The sequence below is a fragment of the Branchiostoma lanceolatum genome, chromosome 6 (genome assembly GCF_035083965.1).
Source record: "Branchiostoma lanceolatum isolate klBraLanc5 chromosome 6, klBraLanc5.hap2, whole genome shotgun sequence".
Lineage (NCBI taxonomy): Eukaryota > Metazoa > Chordata > Leptocardii > Amphioxiformes > Branchiostomatidae > Branchiostoma > Branchiostoma lanceolatum.
Genome location: NC_089727.1, coordinates 1645660 through 1666042, shown reverse-complemented (window position 1 = coordinate 1666042; position 20383 = coordinate 1645660). Strand labels below are relative to the sequence as shown.

The window sequence follows — 20383 nt, the reverse complement described above, 5'->3', positions numbered from 1 at the left end:
TGGGTATCTGGGATTTGATACAAGAATGAAATTGTCACAGAGATACCAAGTCGGTATGTAGTAACAATTTTCCCAGCTGCCTGGTTCGATAAGGATGGGTTCGGGACAATCCTGGATCTCATTATCACCATTCTGACCTGTCAGGACACCCACTCTGGGTTTCCAAGTAATCAGATCAACTAGAGATCCAGGAAAAATACTTCCGGGAACTCTAAAGATAGAAGTCGACACATCAGAAAACCAGGTGTTAATAGCCTGGAATCCCGACCTATTTATAGCTGCCGGGTCTCTTCTCTCCCTCCGCAAAATAGGTCTGGCCCTCATCCATTCGAAAACGATTTCCGTTACATCACTAAGTAGCTAATAAATATGCATGAGTTACTATCTAATAAATATGCATGAGTTGCGCTCTTAGCTGGTTAGGTGACCTTTGGAACAAATGCGCCAATCAGAAAGTGCCATTTTTCACGTGACCTGTTGTTGATTAACAGAGGTCACGCAGCTTCCAGAATTTCGCGGGAACGGTCGAATTGGTTTTGTTGCGTATCTGGGCAATATTCTCGCCGATTTCCGTCCAATTTCAAAGAGACATCATGGAATTTTGGATTAGCACCTTAGTGGCACTCTGTATGATGGGCCTGGGAGAAAAAATTCACAGAAACGGGACAGTCTTTCGCGATGTCTGCGCCGAGGAAGCTCGGTGTTCAGACATCCGACCTCCATGATTTTTGCCGACTGTGCGACTCCAACCAGAAGATCAAGGGAACGTTGCAGCATGTAAAACATGTTTTTCGATCTTCGATACCGCAATCGTGGGTAAAAAAGGAACCTGATAAACCGCCGCCACCACCGATTCCGATTGTCGATGTGTTGCGGTATATAGGCTTGGACGTATCGGAACAGGACGATAGCAAATCCCACCGAATCTGCGAAGCCTGCTGCCGCAAAGTCGCAAGGGTTCGGGGGTCCGTAGGAGATCTGAACAAGTGGAAAGCGAATGAAGGGCGTAAGGATGTGAGCCGCTCTCCAGTTGCAACGAGAAAACGCAGCCGCGAAACACCGTCTAAGACACCGCGTGACAACAAGAAACGGGCCACCAAGACACCGACAAAAACAGACACGCCACCTGTAGCCGCGAAGCCTGACAAAGGGAAGAAGATGATTCGCCTGCCCGACCGAAAAAGTGACACAAAGGTATAGTACACAACTTTATATGCGGTAAAGCGTTGGCTATTTTATTTCAAGTAGTAACATCGTATTAAAAAAATGCTGTTGTTGTAATTGACACGTCTCCTTTCAAAGCGAGAAATCAATCTTTTACTCGTCGCGACAAAGCAAGTAACGGGGTCACTGTAAGTCATGTGCATTTTCGTGTTTTTCTACGTGATTTTGAATTATAACGTTAAATATTATGGTCTGGACAGTGTTTTAGAAAAGTATTTATGTGTCTGGCCTTACAGAATTTAGCAGGTCAGGGATGTGAAATATGTTGATCGCAAGTGAAATATGCGTAACTGAATTGGTGCCTAGATTTGTGATATATTCTGTGGGACATAAAGGGTGTCCTGGCAAGGTGCAAAAATGATATGTAACGTTATGTGTGCATATTTATTAGCTACTTAGTGATGTAACGGAAATCGTTTTCGAATGGATGAGGGCCAGACCTATTTTGCGGAGGGAGAGAAGAGACCCGGCAGCTATAAATAGGTCGGGATTCCAGGCTAGGTGTTAAAGGAAACCCAAGCAACATTAGGGCCCCAAAATCGGATTTTGGAACGGAAGTCAACTTATTTAGTCATTTCTATACATGATTGGTTCAAACAACACTATTACAATGTATAGCGACGTCCATGATGCAAAAATCAGACGTCGTTGTGATGTGAGAACTCACTGAAAATCATTGCCGGATTTTTGTAGGCTCACGGAACTACATGTAATTATAAGGGGATAATCGTACGGCACGTTTTTGCGTGGTTTTAAAATGCTCAAAGTATGGAGTTTTCATGCAAATGTGCTAGACAGCGTTAGTACATGTCACTACCATTAAGATTTCAAATTTTTTTCAAATTTTTTTATTCTATTGAAAATTTAGACCTGCTTCATATCATTTCCCTGCCATGCTGACAGCCAGCTCCATAGGTTACAGCTCTTGTAGGTTATGGGTCACAGCTCCTATAGGTCATGGGTCACAGCTCCTGTAGGTCATGGGTCACAGCTCCTGTAGGTCATGGGTCACGGCTCCTGGCATCCTCCCTCCCCCAGATAAACTTGCAATAACATCCCTGGTTTAACACAAGGCGGGGATCGAGTTACCTCCCTAACCAGGCTATCAGTTAATAGGATAAACCAGGGGTCAGTGACCTCATTACAGATAGGGGTGGCTGTGGCCATGGGGTATCTGGGGTGGTGACAGGATTGTTCCGCACTTTGGGCCATACAGGTTTGATTTGTTGGTTCTGGGAGAAAAATTTGCTGAACCGGAAGATCAACATGAGAACAGAGTCTGAGGAGAAGGTCTGTACCTTGAGTACACAGTTTCATGGGGTGAATATGGTCAACATTTTTGTGTTTATAGATATCCTCTTGCTAAGGATTTACTGTAAAACCGTCCGAGAACCAAGAAAGTGACTTCATGTGGCCTAATATCATGTCTAAATTAAACTAAGTCAGCCTGTTGAGTCAAAAGTTGAGTCAGCCTGTATCAGTGTATGCCTGCTTTAGGCAATCCCTGCAGTTACTGGTACAGATTTAGAACGAGACAATGGCTAAACCAGACCCCTTCAACAGTTGGTGTTCTCCTTAGTGAAAAGATACACATCTTTTCCAACAATGCCGGTCACAGGGACACAGATTATCAGCTTTAAAAAAAAAACCTGTGTGGGTCAAGCAGGAGGTGATTATTGGTTCACGCTGGCAGTAATCCTGTCTTGGTGACATCTGCAGCGTACATGTGTACATGTAGGTCAACAAGTCGCCTGGACTGGGTCTGGGCTGATAAGTGTGTTCTGGGAATCAAGACGTTACATTTACTGTAAAAGGGGAAATGTGTACGTAGGTTTCATGTTTGCAGTTGTCGCAAATCTAAATTTTTCCATGCCGCGAATCTAAATCCCCGCAAACTTAAAACCTTTTATAGTATTCAACAGAATCAATCAAAAATACCTGAGATGATATTTGATATCATATCAGGGATAGCTGAAAAACAGGCTTGCTATTACCCGAGTGTATTTTCCCTATATATGAATAACCCTCACCTTGGGCGGGGAGGCGGGCGGCGGGGCGTCCTGGACGCTCTCATCGCTGGAGGACGAACCGTCGCTGTCGCTGTCCGAGGAGTCCTCCGAGCCGCTCGACGAGCTGCTGCTGCCCGAACTCAACATCGGCGTCCGGCGGGCAGGGGACCTGAGGGGGACGGAAACACAGAACAACTGTAAACAAACAAACAAACAATCTCCTGAGCTCAACATCAGCGTCCGGCGGGCAGGGGACCTGAATGGGACACACAGAACAACTGTAAACAAACAAATAAACGAACAAACAATCTCCTGAGCTCAACATCGGCGTCCGGAGGGCAGGGGACCTGAGGGGGACGGAAACACAGAACAACTGTAAACAAACAGACAAACAAACAAACAAACTACTGAGCTCAGCATCTGGGTACAGGGGACCTGAAGGGGACGGAAACACAGAACAACTGTAAACAAACAAACAAACAAACTCTTGAGCTCAGTGTACAGGAGACCTGGGGAACACACAGAATCAATCAATCAATCAATCAATCAATCAATCAAGGAACGCAGAACAACTATAGTTGATAAATTGTTGATTCTTAGAATGTGGAAGATAGGAGAAAACAAGTATTTTGAGCCTTGTTATGAATAAAAAAAATACTCAAATTATGACTTGGTATTGCTACTGATATGTTTTATAATATCCAATCTGCAGTCCCAAAATATACATAGCAATATCAATCGTGACAACGTGATGTTACAAAACAAAGTTGTAACACAGCTGAAATAGCTTCTAACCCTGGTTGACCTAGATTTTTCATGAATCACATCAGTGATAAAATAAACTTACGGAAAAAATCCCACAAGCCAATTGCCACAATCAAATCCCACAACGTAACTTGTGCACACAAACGAACCCATCATACATGTAGTATAGGTTCATGTTTTAGCCCCCATCATTCAATAACTAATGATCAAACATGATTTACTGACAGTGATCACAACACTGCATTCTTATCTACCTAACGATGAACTGATAATCCTCTAACTGCAACCCCTGGCTACTCATACATGTTCTTCAATTGATGATTTAAAGAGCTGCTGATGCTGTTCACCTGACCTGGATAGAGGCCCTCATCTGGGATAATCATACCTCCTGCATACCAGCAACATAACAGCACTACATCACACCAGAATCAACCGCTACAGTACTGAACTTCATATCAATCATTAGCAGTGAAAACCACACACAAATGCATATGCACTCTATCTACCGGTATCGCTTTCTTTCTTTTTCTCTTCCTCTCTCTTTCTCTCTCACACATACATGCATGCATCTACAAACATCCTCTGTCTCTCTTACATACACTGTCTCTTTTTGTTTGTTTGTTTCTTTCTCTATCTATCTATCTCTCTCTCTCTCTCTCTTACACACACACATACATACACAAACACACATGCACACACTCACTCACACACACACACACACATACACACACACAGAACTACAAACATAGAGAGACACTCAATTACAAGTGGCAAGCCTAGAGAGGTACAATATCATCTAGATCTTCTTGCTGCTTCTATTATCTCCACTGTGATTTTATCCTGCAGCTAAAAGCGACCCTGTACATGTAATTGAGGCTATAAGAGTATCATAAGGGCTCAAGTTAGCCAGTCTTGCTTGACTAAATGCCACATGTCAGTAGGACAAGGTTGGAGCCTGCAGGGTGGGTGTGACATGCACATGATTATGGAAAGGGATAACGAGCTGATAATTTGACAGAAGATTTTACTTAGAATTCTGTACATTTTATTTTGTACAGGCAGCAGCCAAGACAGAAAGCTTGCAAGATCTAAAAACTGATAAGAAGCCAAGATGTCTGTAGACATGCCACAGGGCTGTCTTTAAAGATATACGATCGTGGCATTTAAATCATCCTGGCAACAATTCGTTTCAAATGACTCCGAAGCGGTCGCTGAAGGGCTCACCTCAGAAGACCGTACATTCCAGGGCACTTCCACGGAGGGTCAACGAGAGGCACTTCCCAGACACAAAGGGGCTGCATATGTCCACAGGCACAGGACGGCAGGCTACCTCCACAAACATTTGCACAGGGAGAGCCTTACCGTGGGATTCCCCGGCCCCGCTGGCGACAACCCGCGATAAGTACCGGCCACAGAAACCTGCCAGGCTTTTTCTCACACCTCCCGTCCCCAGTTGGTCCCCAGTTGACTGCCCGGCAGCGGCTTGCATTTGTGGACAGGCAGCCCGCAGTAGACTCGGGACAATGGAGGTCACCACGACCACTTACATCCCAGAGGCTGGGCTAAATACACAACATAAATAACCTGCTAACTCCCCGAACCTTCCCACACCCCCTGGCCCCCATTATCCACCAAACAAAGGCAGGAACACAACAACACACCTCCACATGCCAGGAAACACACAGAGGTGCATGGAGGGAGTTTGTGTGGGGATCCCAGCGGCCTCACTGCCAGCTCCTCTCAGTGTTTGTGTCTGCCTGTAGCCTCTGTCTGATAAGCAAATCCCGTGGGATGCCACAGGCATGGAAACAATTTGGGAAATGCCAATGAGATGGGGGAATAGCGGAAGGACTATTTCTAATATCACGGAGCTAAGATTTTGCAAAAAGGATTGTTTTCCATTTTGTAGCTGATATATATATATATTAAGACTAGACTTAACAGAAAATAAAAATATTCTAAAAAGGCAAAACCTTATAAAGAACTTTTGGGAAATGCCATGGAGATGGGGGAATAGTAGAAATACATATTTGATATTTCTAGTATGAATGAGCTAAGATTTCAATGAAAAAGCTGTTCAGGAAAATATTCAGGAGGACAAGGGAAATACATTTTCTACATTCCTAACAAATAAGAACTAATAATTCACACAAAAAACAGACCATTTGAATGCCTGGGAGAGTGTAAAATGGGGCTTGAACTACGCATCATTTCAGAAATCAAGAAGCTCAAATCTATCTGAGATACCTGCTTAGCCTTTCATAGCTCGCATGTACAGTGTGGAGTGTATACTCAAAAACAACAGCTTTCTATTCAAATGCTGGGGACACAGAGAACATGAGGACAGGAGTTCAAATCAATGTTCAATGACCCACAAACCCAGTTATAGTTGCAATTAATCATCTCGGCGTCACCTCACAAATATGCTGCTATGGATTTTCCTGTCAATGTAAAAATAGTATTTTATAATCGATGTCCTTTTCTACACATGTACAATGACCTACTTCCATGTTATGGTGGGAAGACAGATGCACATGTTTTCATTAGCTCCCTCCAAATACAGCTAGCGATGTGTGAGGTAAGCCACTGGCTGCTCCAGCTTTGTTTTGGGTCAGGCTTTTTTTTTAAAATTTTTCTGTAGTGACCAATTCTTCAAACATAATAGTCATAAAAGACTTCTGGAAAGTCACTGTACTTTAATTTGTTCTGTCAATAAAAGTTTTCTATGTCATTTGAAAGTTTCCCTTTGAATCTCGATTTACCAAGTCTTAGAGATTCATATCATGTTTGTCATGTAAAGTGTTCTGTGATATTCTGAAATTACAGTTAAAACTTGTTTCAGAGTGATTTCTACCTACACAGATGAACTTTCAAGCTATGTTCTATGATATGTAATGTGTCGTGCAGGATATAGGCAATTGCTGCCCGTGCTCCACTTTCGTTGTATTGTGGCCATCAAAATGCAATCAAAATCAAACCAAGGTCCCCAGAAATTTGTATCTAACATAGCATCATTCCTCATGTCGGAAAGGCGCTTTCTGAACAGAACGTCTCAGTAGTGGAACAACACAGGCGACAACTAGCAAAGTACAGTATTGAAATTATTGATTTTAAAGAACTATGTTATTTTTGTTCTCTACTGTCACTCTGTATCCCTTTGTATGTTTTAATTGTAATGTGTAATTATGAATGTGTAGACCACAGGAAGAATAGCCACTTATGAGGCTAATTGTGGATCTAAATAAAACTCATGTCCTCGTGGGTCAGTACACACAGCCAACTGTTGGGCACCACCATAACCACAACAACCCAGGGCAGTATTGACATAACAGGCAGGGATCCCCCAAATAAAGCTAATTAGTTTGTAACGAGGCGACAACTGCCCTGGTGTGGGAGGTGATCAGCGGGATTAGAACCTGCTCATGTGGTCCTGAGCTGGGAACGTGCTTAGCCTGGTCCTGAGAGTACATGTAGGTCAGGGATGTTGTAGCATGGCTTGTTTATGAGATTGTACCTAACTAGGTCCTAAGGTCACACCATTTTGATTTCCTGGCTCTTGGAAAGTATTATTCAAGTCTAAGGAAGATTAAAATAAAAACAGAATGAATCTGAGGAAAAGAAATAAATTGTAACAGTGGGGTTCAAGCACCACTAACTGACCAGTCTAACTCAGGAGTCTAACTGGTCCGGACCTTTTAGCTAGAGTAAAATGAAGTCGGTCCTTTTGGGCACACAGTTTTAGAGGGTTAACATACTGTAAATCACACACTGCAAATATGTGTTTTTGTGCTATGGTATTATCTAGACTATCAACACAAGTATATCATCCAGCCCTCTACTTTCATCTTCTCCTGTTAAACTTTTGATTTAAATGTCCAGGAGCAAGGGAGAAAACTGATATGGCATTACTCTGGTCTTGACAGAAGGTCAGGACCAGTATTTAGAAGGCCAAACATAACACCCCATCCCCCCATCTACACATGTATGACACCTCCCAGGCCAGGTCACACCCAGGGTCACTGAGTCAAAATTCAGGGTCATGGGGGTCAAAGCTGTGAATCTCTTTCCCATTCCTTACCAAGAATGGACTCCTCTGTAAGCTGATTATCCCGCCTTTTCTCAGCATCAGTATTCAGATTTATTCAAAACATTTCTGCAATTTTGTGCTGTTTTTCTGGTATTTGAGAAGCTTTAAAGCTATGTAAAACAACTCGCTCAACTTCAAACTTGAGGGAATCAGAGTAAACGTTGCAACGGATTTATACAATGGTTTCGAATGTGTTATTTTTAAATTTTGACAAACTAAAGACTACTACATTATGGGTAAGATTTCTTAATGAATATCAAACTTTCTTGAACAAATATGAAGTCCTGAAATCTTTGTAGCAGTCATTTACCTTTAGGTACAAAGATAAACATATCCAACTGCTGTATCATGTATGTTACATCAAGACATATCTCTTACATGTCTTATAATCTACACAATGTACTAGTACATTGTACATCTAATATTTCTTATAAAAAGAACCCTCCATTTCAAATTCTATCAAAAATACCCACTGGATACAAGAACATCTTCATGTACACCCCCCAAATGAACCCCCCCTCAGGTTTGTTAAATGAAACCCCCCCTGGAAAGTATTTGGCATGTCACTCCCAACAACTGCTTATCCCTTAGCAGGGTCAGTGCCAGAGTAAACATAGCCCCACATTTTACAACTTGTCCCACTGCCAGTTCGGTGAGAGTTCAGATTCAGGGTGACCTGCACTGGCTATCAAACTACTGGCAAACTTGATGTGAGGAGGGAGGCTGAGGTTGGAAAGTTAGGCAAACGAAGTCAGTTTAGACATCTTGAACAAATTTCTTTCTTGTCACTGAATGTATTTTTCTGTCCATGCGATACTAGACTCTCTGGCATACAGGTGGAATGGGAGAAGACCTTGCAGACGAAAGAAGCCAACAAAGGTATGAAATTATTTCCCAGTAATCTAATTTTGCTAACACACAGACTCACTCACACATCAAGAGACACTTCCAGCAGGACACCTTTCGACAAAAGCAAGAGAGCTACTCAGCACGAACTTGAACCCAGCGGAACCAAGATTCTAAAGTTCAAGTATAGTGAAACAATAGACGTTAAACAAGGACAACGGCAACATAAAGCTGAATCATCACTAAGTTAAGATATCAGCGATGACTGAAGAACAATTTCTGAGAAGGCAACCTTGGCTAAGACCCTTATCTCATGTCTTCATTACCATCGACAGCTTCAAGAAAAACACAATTGAATTCTAACTTCTAAGAAAAAACACAATTGAATTCTAACTTCTAAGAAAAAACACAATTGAATTCTAACTTCTAAGAAAAAACACAATTGAATTCTAACTTCTAAGAAAAAACACAATTGAATTCTAACTTCTAAGAAATCAGGTTTCATAAAACCCAAACAAGTAGAAGAGCAAATCTCCCTACAGCATTTGCTAAGAATCCTGTGACTTCATATGATCTAAAGAAAAAGACCTATTGGTCGACGGTTAATGTTGTACCATATCTAAGAACTCAGCTCTATATTGTCCCAAACACAGAAAACTAAACCATCCTGAAACCTTGACCAAGACTCCTATGTCTTCAAATCATGCACCACCTTTAAGAAAGCTGGGCACATCCTGATTCTGTCAGGACTGCTGCAGCCCAAGGCCACGTTGTCAAGAACATGCCAACAACCTTACAACATCAGATCTGGACCTGGGGACTGACGCTGCCTTGAAGGGAGACAGAAGACAAGGAGAAGCAAGTACGCACAAAACCAGGCCACACCGATTCAAGTTGCTGGTTCCCAGACTAAAGAAGTACATGTACAGTGTATGGCTCAATTGCAATATCAACATGAAAACAACATGTGTCAAGGGGGAGAGGTAGTACCTTGTTACATGCAGTTTCACGGAGTTTGAATATACTGTACAGTCAAACCTACAGTTACAAGTGAACACCTCTACATGAGGACCACCTGGCCATTGTTGCCACTTTGGTGGATAATTTGTCCCATTGACAGAAGTATAAAGAATCTTGTCTATAGTGACCACCTGTCCATATAGACCAGACTTTCTAAGTCCCGGGCGGTCTTCTTGAGCAGTTTTGACTGTAGTCAGATTCAACTTTCCCTCCCAGCCCTGGCTTCATCTCGACTTATTGATCCTTTTTGCGCTCAAATGTCCGAGACCCAAGGAGCCGGCTTGAAGCTGCCTTATCCGCACTTGACAGCTTTGCGGCATGGAAAACAGCTTCACACAAAAACAGGAAGCAGTTGACCCATAAACAGTTGCAGCCCAGTAAAGAACCATGTCAGGGTCAAGGAAGGGGAATTAATCATTTGACACCCAGCAGGACTCGGAACAGGCAGAAATCTGAGCCTTGAAACCAAGTCCGTCCCATTCATTGTTTGTGAGCACTGATGATTTCTGTTTTGAGTTAGCCTCCTGTGCAGGCTTCCTATAACGGCGGCATATATATTGGGGGGGGGGGGGGGGGGGGGGGGGGGAGTTGTGTAGCCGAGGGAGTTGTGTAGCCGAGGGGCGCGCCGTTGTAGATAACGGCGCGCCCCTCGGCTACACAACTCCCTCGGCTACACAACTCCCCCCCCTCCCAATATATATGCCGCCGTTATAGGAAGCCTGCACAGGAGGCTAGTTTTGAGTATTCAATTTTGGGCTTACAAAAATACATTTTCACTACCCCAATTTGATGTTGAGGACAGATTCTAATATGGATAGGGAGAATTTTTTCCATCCCAACAAGCAAATTTTCCTCCTGGGATGGACGGAGGGACAGGTCCTGGAGACAGCCCTGCTTGAGACCGATGCTTATTTGAAGACGAAAGAAAACAAAAGATCACACAAAGTGACAAACTAAAAGCTAATCTACCAGGATTAGAAAAGCAAGAACACCATATTTCAAAAGCAACATCCTGACAGTATAATTTTTTTTCTGTTATCCAAACAACAGTTTTACACAAAACAGGAAGTCGTCCTAAAACTAAATAATTGTTGGTAGCCGTCATCAAGAAGACGGATTTTACCTGCAGCAGTTGACCCACAAACTGTTACTGTACAGAGTAGAATTATTGCAGGGTCAGGGAGAAGGCATAAATCGTTTGACACCCATGGTTGCGTTCTGGTGGTGCTTGTCTGAATATTCCCCAGAGTCTGTCTAACAGGTACCACACCAGGACCATCCACTGTCCCTTTATGACTTTAACGGCAGTTTGATAGACTTTCTCTCTGAGGAACGGAGGCCATATATAACCATGTATCTCCCTCAGGCTCATGGAGATGTCAGTCGGTCAATAAAACCCAAGTCTATATAAACACTACAAACTGATGGGCAGACAAACTAAATGATGACATAACAGTCTTTTCATACACACTGAGTGATGATTTAATGATTATGTCTAAAGTATGTTTAAATAACATTACACTTTTCTACTTGTTTTAATAGGTTTTTTAAAAGTGATAAATGCTCTCCTCATTGTTCTATTGACTCACTCACAGTGAGACTGCAAAATTTTCAATTTTCATCTGGAATTATTCACACAGCATGTTACAGTTACGCAGTACTGTGTAGTAGTTTAATCCGTTGGTGACACGTTGATTATAGGTTACTTTCACGATTTGTGTACATGTCAAAACATGTAAATGAACAGTATTTTTGCCTCACTCACAAACTACTCAAATTTACAACTTTTCATCAGGAATAGTTCACACAGCTTGTTAAGGTTATGCAGTTCTGTGTAGTAGTTTAATCGGTTGGTGATACATTGATCAAAGGTTACATTCAGGACTCTGTGTACATGTCAAAACATGTAAATGAACTGTATTTTTGCCTCACACACAAACTGAATAAATTTACAAATTTTCATCAGGAATAGTTCACACAGCATGTTACGGTTAGGCAGTACTGTGTAGTAGTTTAATCCGTTGGTGACATGTTGATTATAGGTTACTTTCACGATTTGTGTACATGTCAAAACATGTAAATGAACTGTATTTTTGCCTCACTCACAAACTGCTCAAATTTATAACTTTTCATCAGGAAGCTTATGCAGTACTGTGTAGTAGTTTGATACATTGATCATAGGTTACATTCAGGACTCTGTGTACATGTCAAAACATGCAAATGAACTGTATTTTAGCCTCACACACAAACTGCTCAAATTTACAAATCTTAATCAGGAATAGTTCACACAGCTTGTTAAGGTTACGCAGTGTTTTGAAGTAGTCTAATCGGTTGGTGACATGTTGATTATAGGTTACATTCAAAATTTGTGTACATGTCAAAAGATGTAAATGAACTGCACTTTTGCCTCACTCTCGACAAACTGCTCAAATTTACATCAGGAATAATTATCACAGCTTGTAAAGCTTAAGCAGTACTGTGAACTAGTGTGTAGTAGTTTAATCTGTTGGTGACACATTGATCATAGGTTACATTCAGGACTCCGTGTACATGTCAAAACATGTCCGCACCTTCCTACAGGTGTAACCTGTAACACAACACACCCACTCCGCTGCTGCCACAAAGGGAACGATTCCTGGGGCACTCACTAGTGCCGCTAATGAAGATTTACTGGAGTCTTGAAGTCTGAAGAATCCCAGAACTTTCTAAGGCCACTCAGAGTCACCTCCTTGGTTATCAGATATTTTGAAGTAAAAATTTAGCAACATGACAACTATATTCACTAGCCTGGTATCAAAACCTATTACAGTTCCTGAGTCTCTCCTGTTCTCTCCATGAATAGCTATAATAGGTTTGGATACCAGGTTAATATTCAGTCCCTGAATCTGTGTGCGTGTGTACATGTACCAAGGTACAGACCTTCCCTTCAGAATCTGTTTTCATGTTGTCTTCCAGATCGGAATTTTTTTCTTTAAGTCTGACAACCAACAAATCAACTTGGTGTGGCCTGAAAGAAGTGATACAGAACCCGGAGGTTAACTGTGTTTTACATCTGCTGTTGATACATCACAGGCTCATTACAGGGACTTGGGGGTCCAATTTAGCTTTACTTTCTGGAAGAGTGCTTTTCTATGGCCTGTCAAATTCCTGTCGTTTGCCTGTTGATTTTTCTCTCCACCTGTCAGTTTCAGGTGGGAAAAACATACATCGGGAAGAATCGGGGTCAGGAATGTCAATACGTAATATAAAACAGTTGGAATCCTTCCTTCTGATTAATGTGTAATGTTTAAAATGACAGCATCAAGACAAACATGAAAAAGAGTTGTAGAAAAACTTGAGATTACAGAAATAAAAGATATAAATACAGTACTTGATAATTTAGTGAAACAAGCACCATGGCAAGGCTACTGTTCTGTTGCACCAACAGCCCTGAGATTATACCAGACCAGATGCAGAGGTCCCTATCTAGGGTTGTGGTTGCATTTCATTCACTTTGTTTCAATCTAAAACAGTACAAGCTTAGTTTTACAAATTACTAGTCTATGTTACAGAAACATCGCTGTCTTTAGATATCACGGGCCCGCTAGGAAACTGGCCAAAGTTGGGCGAGAGCCATAACCATGATTTAATCAGGCTCACGAATCACATGTTGCAGAAAACAAGACTTAAGTATCAGGGTTACACGTAAGAGGAAACTGCCTTGACCTGATCCCCTCCACAGCATGGCATGGTGATAATCCTGTTGTCTGTTTCGACACCTTCACAACTTCACACCTCCTGGTGTTGTCTACTCAGGTGTGGACTACAGGGCTAACCTGGTGACTAGCAAGTACAGTCAAACCTGCCCAACATGACCACTTCATACAATCTGGTCTATGTCAGTATGTGGACAGGTGGTCACTATAGACAGGATCATGTGAAAGATATCTAAGGGACCACCAACAAGTGGTTGCAACGGCCAGGTGGTCACTTGTACAGGTTTGACTGTATCATACTTCAAATTCTGTAGACATATACATCATGAATCAAACATCTAGATAAGGTCCAGTTGTTTGACTTCTTTTGTATAATAATTGATATTCTACTGTATAAAGTAGTCTAACCTTTATCAACAAGTTAGACATTCAAGCCAAAAGTCGGACGTTTCAGACTGCATCTGCTGTCTTTCATCAGTGACAAATTTGTTATAAACATTTTTTTTTCACAACTGTCCAGTACTTGATATTCAAAGCAATGAGGAGGTGGGATGGAACTTCTAATCTATTGTATTTTGAACTGTAGCAACATTCACTATGTTAAGTACGGATCAAACACCAACCTATGCCGTTTCAAGTCCATAGCTGGGGATTGCTGTAGAACCAGTTAAACGTTCTGAATAACCTGCACAGGACCACGAGCCTAAAGGTGTCCTGAACTATGTCGACTTATAGGGCACAGCAGGTGTGACAAACACACCTGTAGGGCTTCCCTCCACTTTCTTTAAAAACAGCTCGCTGTCACCGAGTTTGTGCCTTGAGGTAAACATGAGGACAAAAAGCCGACAGCCTGCAACCTGCCAGGTCATTCCCCTCCAGCTCTGACCTGTGAGTGCCTCAGCACGAGTGAGACAGGTCAGGTAGCCTCAGGTATGGCTGCACGGCCCACACCAATCTATTTCCCTACTTCTCCGACATTCAAAGTAAAATTTCAGCAAGACTGGACAAGATACAAACAACAGACTAGCAGGAAAACTTAAGGCAACCCAAGCAATATTAGGGCCAAAAAATCAGATTTTGAAAGTCAATTCATTTAGTCATTTCTATGCATGATTAGTTCAAACAACACTACCACAATGAATAGCGACGTCCATGATGCAAAATATGACTTTGTCGTAATGTGAGAACTCACTGAAAATCGTCGCCAGGGGTTTGTAGGCTCGCGAAACTAAGGGGATCATCGCATGGCATGTTTTTGCTTGGTTTTAAACCGCTCAAAGTATCAACTCAGAAGTTATTACACAAATGTACTAGACACAGTATTAGTAAATGTCACTACAGTAAAGATTTCAGCATTTTTTTCCTTTCCATTTTTTGGTCCCTAATATTGCTTTGGTTGCCTTTAACCTGACTTGGTTATTGGTATATTCACCCCCTATGACCATGACCATGTTGGTATAAATCTAACCCTCACACTGTTTTCATGTTGGTCTCTTTAATCTGATAACCAACACATCTATCTGGTGTGGATTAAACACGATGACAAAAAGCCTTCAGCGAACCCTGTCAGGTCATCCCCCTCTGACCTGGGAGTGCCTCAGGAGCAGCTTTGAAAGACAAGACAGCAACAAGACAGGTAGCCTCAGGCCAGCTGACACCAGGCGGGCGCACACATGACTCACTTCAATACACATCACCGGAAAGACACACATGAGGACTTTCCTTCGGAAATGTGTTCATCCCTGCCTCTCACAATAGCGTAGAAGATCAAGAAATCTTGAGAGCTACCACCATCTTATGATTTATAAATGAATAAATAAATGATGATGATTTTCAGGTCTACTTTTCTTTCTTTATTTGTTTGATTGTTTCTTGAAAAGATAACTGTTGATTTGATAAACGGATGCTACCATTTTGCAGACCATCCAATTACAATGTGGCTGGGTATCTGGCAACTCACTAAACCATTAATTATCCTCAGCATTTTGCAAATTCCCAAACAAAAGAACAGAAGTGCAACAGCATTTTCTAAAGAGGAGGAATACTTAGAATATGCATCCTTCGTTCTGAGACACCACTAATATAAGTAATAAGGGATTTGGAGCGTAGGATTAGGTGAGGACTTCTTGGACAGCTTGAGAAGCACTTCTTCGTTTCACACTTCACAGACCACAACAAGAGTCTGTAACAGAGGGAAACAAGAACCTCCAACCTGTTCCAGGCCTTTGTGTGGTCACAAAACCCTACGCACGATCACTTCCCCAACCACAAGCCCCCCTCCCCACACAGACACAAACGTAAACAAACACAGCCGAGCCAGAAAGGGAGCACCTAAGGACAACTTTTCCTCTACCTAAATCTGACAAAAGATAGGATCTCGTAAAACATGAAATTATGTCACAAGATAACTTGATATACCGTATATCATATTTCAGTGGAGCAAATCCCAGCAAAACAATCACAGAGTGGCCAGAAATGTAGCCTAAGGACCTACATCTAAATCTACCTAAATCTGACAAATGATAGGATCTTACAAAACATGAAATTATGTCACAAGATGACTTGATATAGATGACAGAATATCATATTTCCTGTGAGGAAATCCTGGCACAGAGGGCAGCCCTTTCACTGTCTCTTACAGTGGGCTGGGGCGTACATGACAATACTCAACGTTACGTCAGAGAAAACAAGCTGCTAGAATCATCACAGACTGCACACGGAAAAAGGAAACAAACAAAAGTAATTTTGGGTTACTTTTCATAACATCTACAGGGCCCATAATGATAATGTCCTTGCAGAGCCACAATGATTTTCAACAGTGAAAATCTCAAGAGTTGAGAAGATTACTACACAAGATATCATCTAGATCTCCATGGTCCATTTTGGGTACAGTACGTATGTTGCTTTTCTCAGCATTGACAAGGCCTGCTGCCTTATTGACAAGCTCTGTGAAATACAGCTCGTTAATTTGTGCCATGAAGACTAGAATGAGGTCAGAAGATTCCCTTACAATTCACTTTTAATCACCCAAACGAGACCGCTTGTTACTAACTCTGGAATACACCTTGCTAATTTGTGCAAAAATGAGGCCAGAAAATTACCTTGCTGAACACAGCCAGTAATCAGTCACAAAGGGGGCCTGCTCGTCCACTACTAACTCTGGTATACACCTTGCTGATTTGTTCTCTACGTAGGTAAAAGAGGTCAGAAAATTACCTTGCTGAATGCACCCCTAACGCGTCACAATGACGGGGTCAAACTGTACCATCTGGAGCGGTGGCCAGCCCCAGACTTCCACTTGCCAGAGGGCACAGGCAGCCGCCGTTGTTACATGTAAATATCGCCTGGGACGCCCCACTGGATCAGGTAGGCCACACCAATTTATTTCTTTGGTTCTTGGAAAATTGAGAGTAAAACTCAAGAGGCCAACACGGAAATAAAAGGATGGGCAGAAATTCTGACTCTGTATATTTACTACCTGAAACTGTGTGTACCAAGGTACATACTTTCCCCTCTGACTCAGATGCTGAGTTTCCAACTATACAATACTGGCAAATGACGGCAATTTCATACTTGTGGCCTATGGAAGTTATGTGAATGTCAACATCCTTGAATCAAATTATGCTAATAAAGACCTTATTTGCATAATTGATAATAAATGTGAGCATAACCTTCTTTGCTAAGCTCATACTTTGGACTACCTCTGTTATTTGGGTGGAGAAGACGATCAACTGTAATACGTCAGTTAAAAAGGTTAAAATCATTTGGCGAAGGTATGAGGTGGTGGAACTTCAGTTTTGTATTTATTTTGTATGTATTATTTTGCATCTGAGTACCAGATAATTGGATTAGTGTGGCCCAAGGCGCTCCCTGATTTTATCACCATTATTCTCCATTCAAGCAGTGGGGGCATTTGTAACATTGTTATTCTAACCGCCATCTTTCCCATTACATGAACTTTGTAACAATGCCAAGGTCCTTGGAGCGTGATCGGGCCACTATTGGGAAACAATTGCCCCCAGTGAGCACCAGTGGAAACCTGTTAATCGAGCCGAAACAAACACACATGCAACTTGTTTAGGCAATCACTAGTTCAGGATCTGTGGAGAAGCCTTCAGCACAAATATTTGGTTAGCCAGGCAGGAAACAACACTGGGATAATTTTCATGCCCCTGCTACCAGGGGACCCAACGTTTATCAACTCCAACAAGCTCCAACTGTCAGCCGGGGTCTGACAAGCGTGGCAGGAAGAAGGAAAGAGTCTTACCTCATTTTCTGAGCATGTCTTCCCGCGGCCTTGGTCTGGCGAACCTGCGGGCAGAGCGGAGGTGTAAGTACCAAGGAGGGATGGATTTACGGGGAATGAGTGACACCGATTGTGGCAGGGCGAGCAGCGTGCGGCTCAGTCCCTGCAGGGATCAGGCCTGACCTGTTACTTGCCAGCCAACTGAGAAAAACCTGCCCCCTGTTTAGCCCCACACAGCACTGTGTAACGTTACATCTGGCTCAGCCAAGAGCCACAAGAGCCAAGTCTGCTGGCCCCATGCATAACAAAGCTTTATTGAGGGATCGGGTTACGGCCCATGCAAATACAGCCCCTCTGATTTGTTAATTATAGAAGTGGAGTTAATGGCAGGGGTTCGGCCAAGCATAACAAAAAGCCAAGGTTTCGGGTTACGGGTGTAGTAAGGGAAGGCGCTCGGCAGTGTTGAGCGAGACATGACATGTGTCTGGTGTGTCGGGGGCAGCGATTGGACGAAACTAGTCACCTGATCATCGTCGTCTTCACTGTCGCTCATGTCCAGAAAGTATTTCTTCAACCTGGGAAGGAAAAAATAAACATTGGTTTTTAGCAAAAATATATACAAAACAAATATGACAAAGATCAAAATCTAAAAAATTTTGGTCACATTTTAAATTCAGAACGATTTTTGCCCTCAAGAAAAAAAAAAACACTTCATAAATGGCATAAAAATGTACATTCAGGTACATATCATATAATGTATAAGAATTATCATAGTTAAGTAAATGTAATCTAAAAGAATCATGTATCAAGGAACATAATATATGACATGTATTGGGCTTCATTGCCAATCCACTACAGCATGTCTTTACCTTTTCTTACTCTACACTAGCCTGAAAGAAAAGCTACCTTTACACAGAGCATGAAATATGCATGGATAAACACTCCAAGCTGAAGAGGCTGAATGAATAATGTAATAGCTAACCAGGAACCACAGCGGACGCCTACCTGGATATGTCAGAATGTTCACTGGTGTGATTATGGACGTCAAGTGCCCTGTGATGCCATATATTGTCACGGGAAACAGGGGCACCCATAAACAGTCACTCACCTATGGGGGCATGACTGACAAAGGGGCTTACCTAGGGGGACATGACTGACAAAGGTACAATTCGCAATCAATCATCATGTCAAAAGGAGAGCTTAGCAGTTACATGGCTTCCAAAGACAGGCACAACAAGCTAACTGTCTCCCTGTGTTTCCATGAATGAGACAGTGCCTAGCTTTCAACAGGCCGACTTTGTGTCACAACATCAAACGCAAAAGAAGGATCAAAAGTAAAAAACCATTGATCAAAACAATAGACAAACATTTCCGACACAGAAAAATGGAACCTACAAATGTAATTATAACTTTCATTGAAAACAATCAAATAAAGATAAGGATCCAGACTTGATTAAAAACAAATCTATTCAGTCTTGCATGAAAACATGGCTCTCATTATGGACAACTGTATAAAATTTCCAACCAAAGCTAATGTGAAATTTCATGCTAGGCTCCCGGCTTCAGTAAATATTATTGCAAGGATCTGAGCTTGGATGAAAATTATCTCTTTTCACAGTCTCCAAGGGATAGCTAGGAACCAAGTAGACAGGCTTTTCATTACAAAAAGAACCATATGACTCCATTTGTGCCATGTTGGAGTACATTATATGTCTGTTACACACACCAACATGGCCGCCGGGGGAGTCACATCATCATCAAAAGTTTCTCTAATCACACACTACAGCCTTATCGTTCTTGACAAAAGTAAACCAATTCACAACTGATAGCCAGCCCCTATCTGATTAGGGCTTTATATAATGTCTGCTAACTCACACATCAAGGAGGTCAAACCTCCTCCTAGCACACACAGGTAAATCTCACTGAGGAGTAAATCTTAATATGTGACATGTCTTAAATACTGCCTCTTGTCTGCCGGGCCCAAATGACAACTTGAACAATATTTGTCCATCAAAATTCCATCAAGTAAAGAAAGGACAAAGAAATGCACACAAATATCATGCCTACTATTATAAAAACAACCACTTTATAGCATTGACCGGAAGGCTCCATACAACAAGAATCGTTGTTGACACAAAGGCGTGCAAACTCCTTGACACTTCTCTACAAGACGAGATAAGCAAATGGAAAATCAGGTTCCAATCTCACAACCTCAAGACTTTCCCCTGCAGACATTTCAGTATCCTGAGGAAGATAGGACTTAGGCTAACAAAACGTTCCAAAGGTCCTGTAAAAAAGAATGTCTTCTAATGATCAACCATGATGACAAGGTTTTTCACAAAGACAAGAAAACTATCTTACCAAGGATCTCTACTAGGAGTAACGCAACACAAGAGGAGACCACAGGACATTTTCCTCCACTCGACTCAGTTACCCAAGACAAGATGCCAAGACACTGAAGACAAGCGAACATTGTCTGCAGGTAAAAGTC

The 20383-nt window shown here is 42.0% G+C and overlaps 1 protein-coding gene across 7 annotated transcripts in view; it reads right to left on the bottom strand.

The window, feature by feature from the left end:
- The window catches only part of LOC136436118 (AF4/FMR2 family member 4-like), a 161912-nt gene that overhangs the window by 34260 nt on the left and 107269 nt on the right, over positions 1–20383 (bottom strand). For all 7 annotated transcript variants that reach the window (XR_010756007.1, XM_066429861.1, XM_066429867.1 and 4 more), the window contains exons 8-10: positions 18416–18467; positions 17914–17957; positions 3255–3402 (exon numbers count right to left, since the gene is read on the bottom strand). Coding sequence is in view for 6 of the 7 variants with exons in the window: in XM_066429861.1 (XP_066285958.1) it covers positions 3255–3402; positions 17914–17957; positions 18416–18467 (244 nt within the window). In the remaining variant the exon portion in view is untranslated. The remainder of the gene's footprint in view (positions 1–3254; positions 3403–17913; positions 17958–18415; positions 18468–20383) is intronic.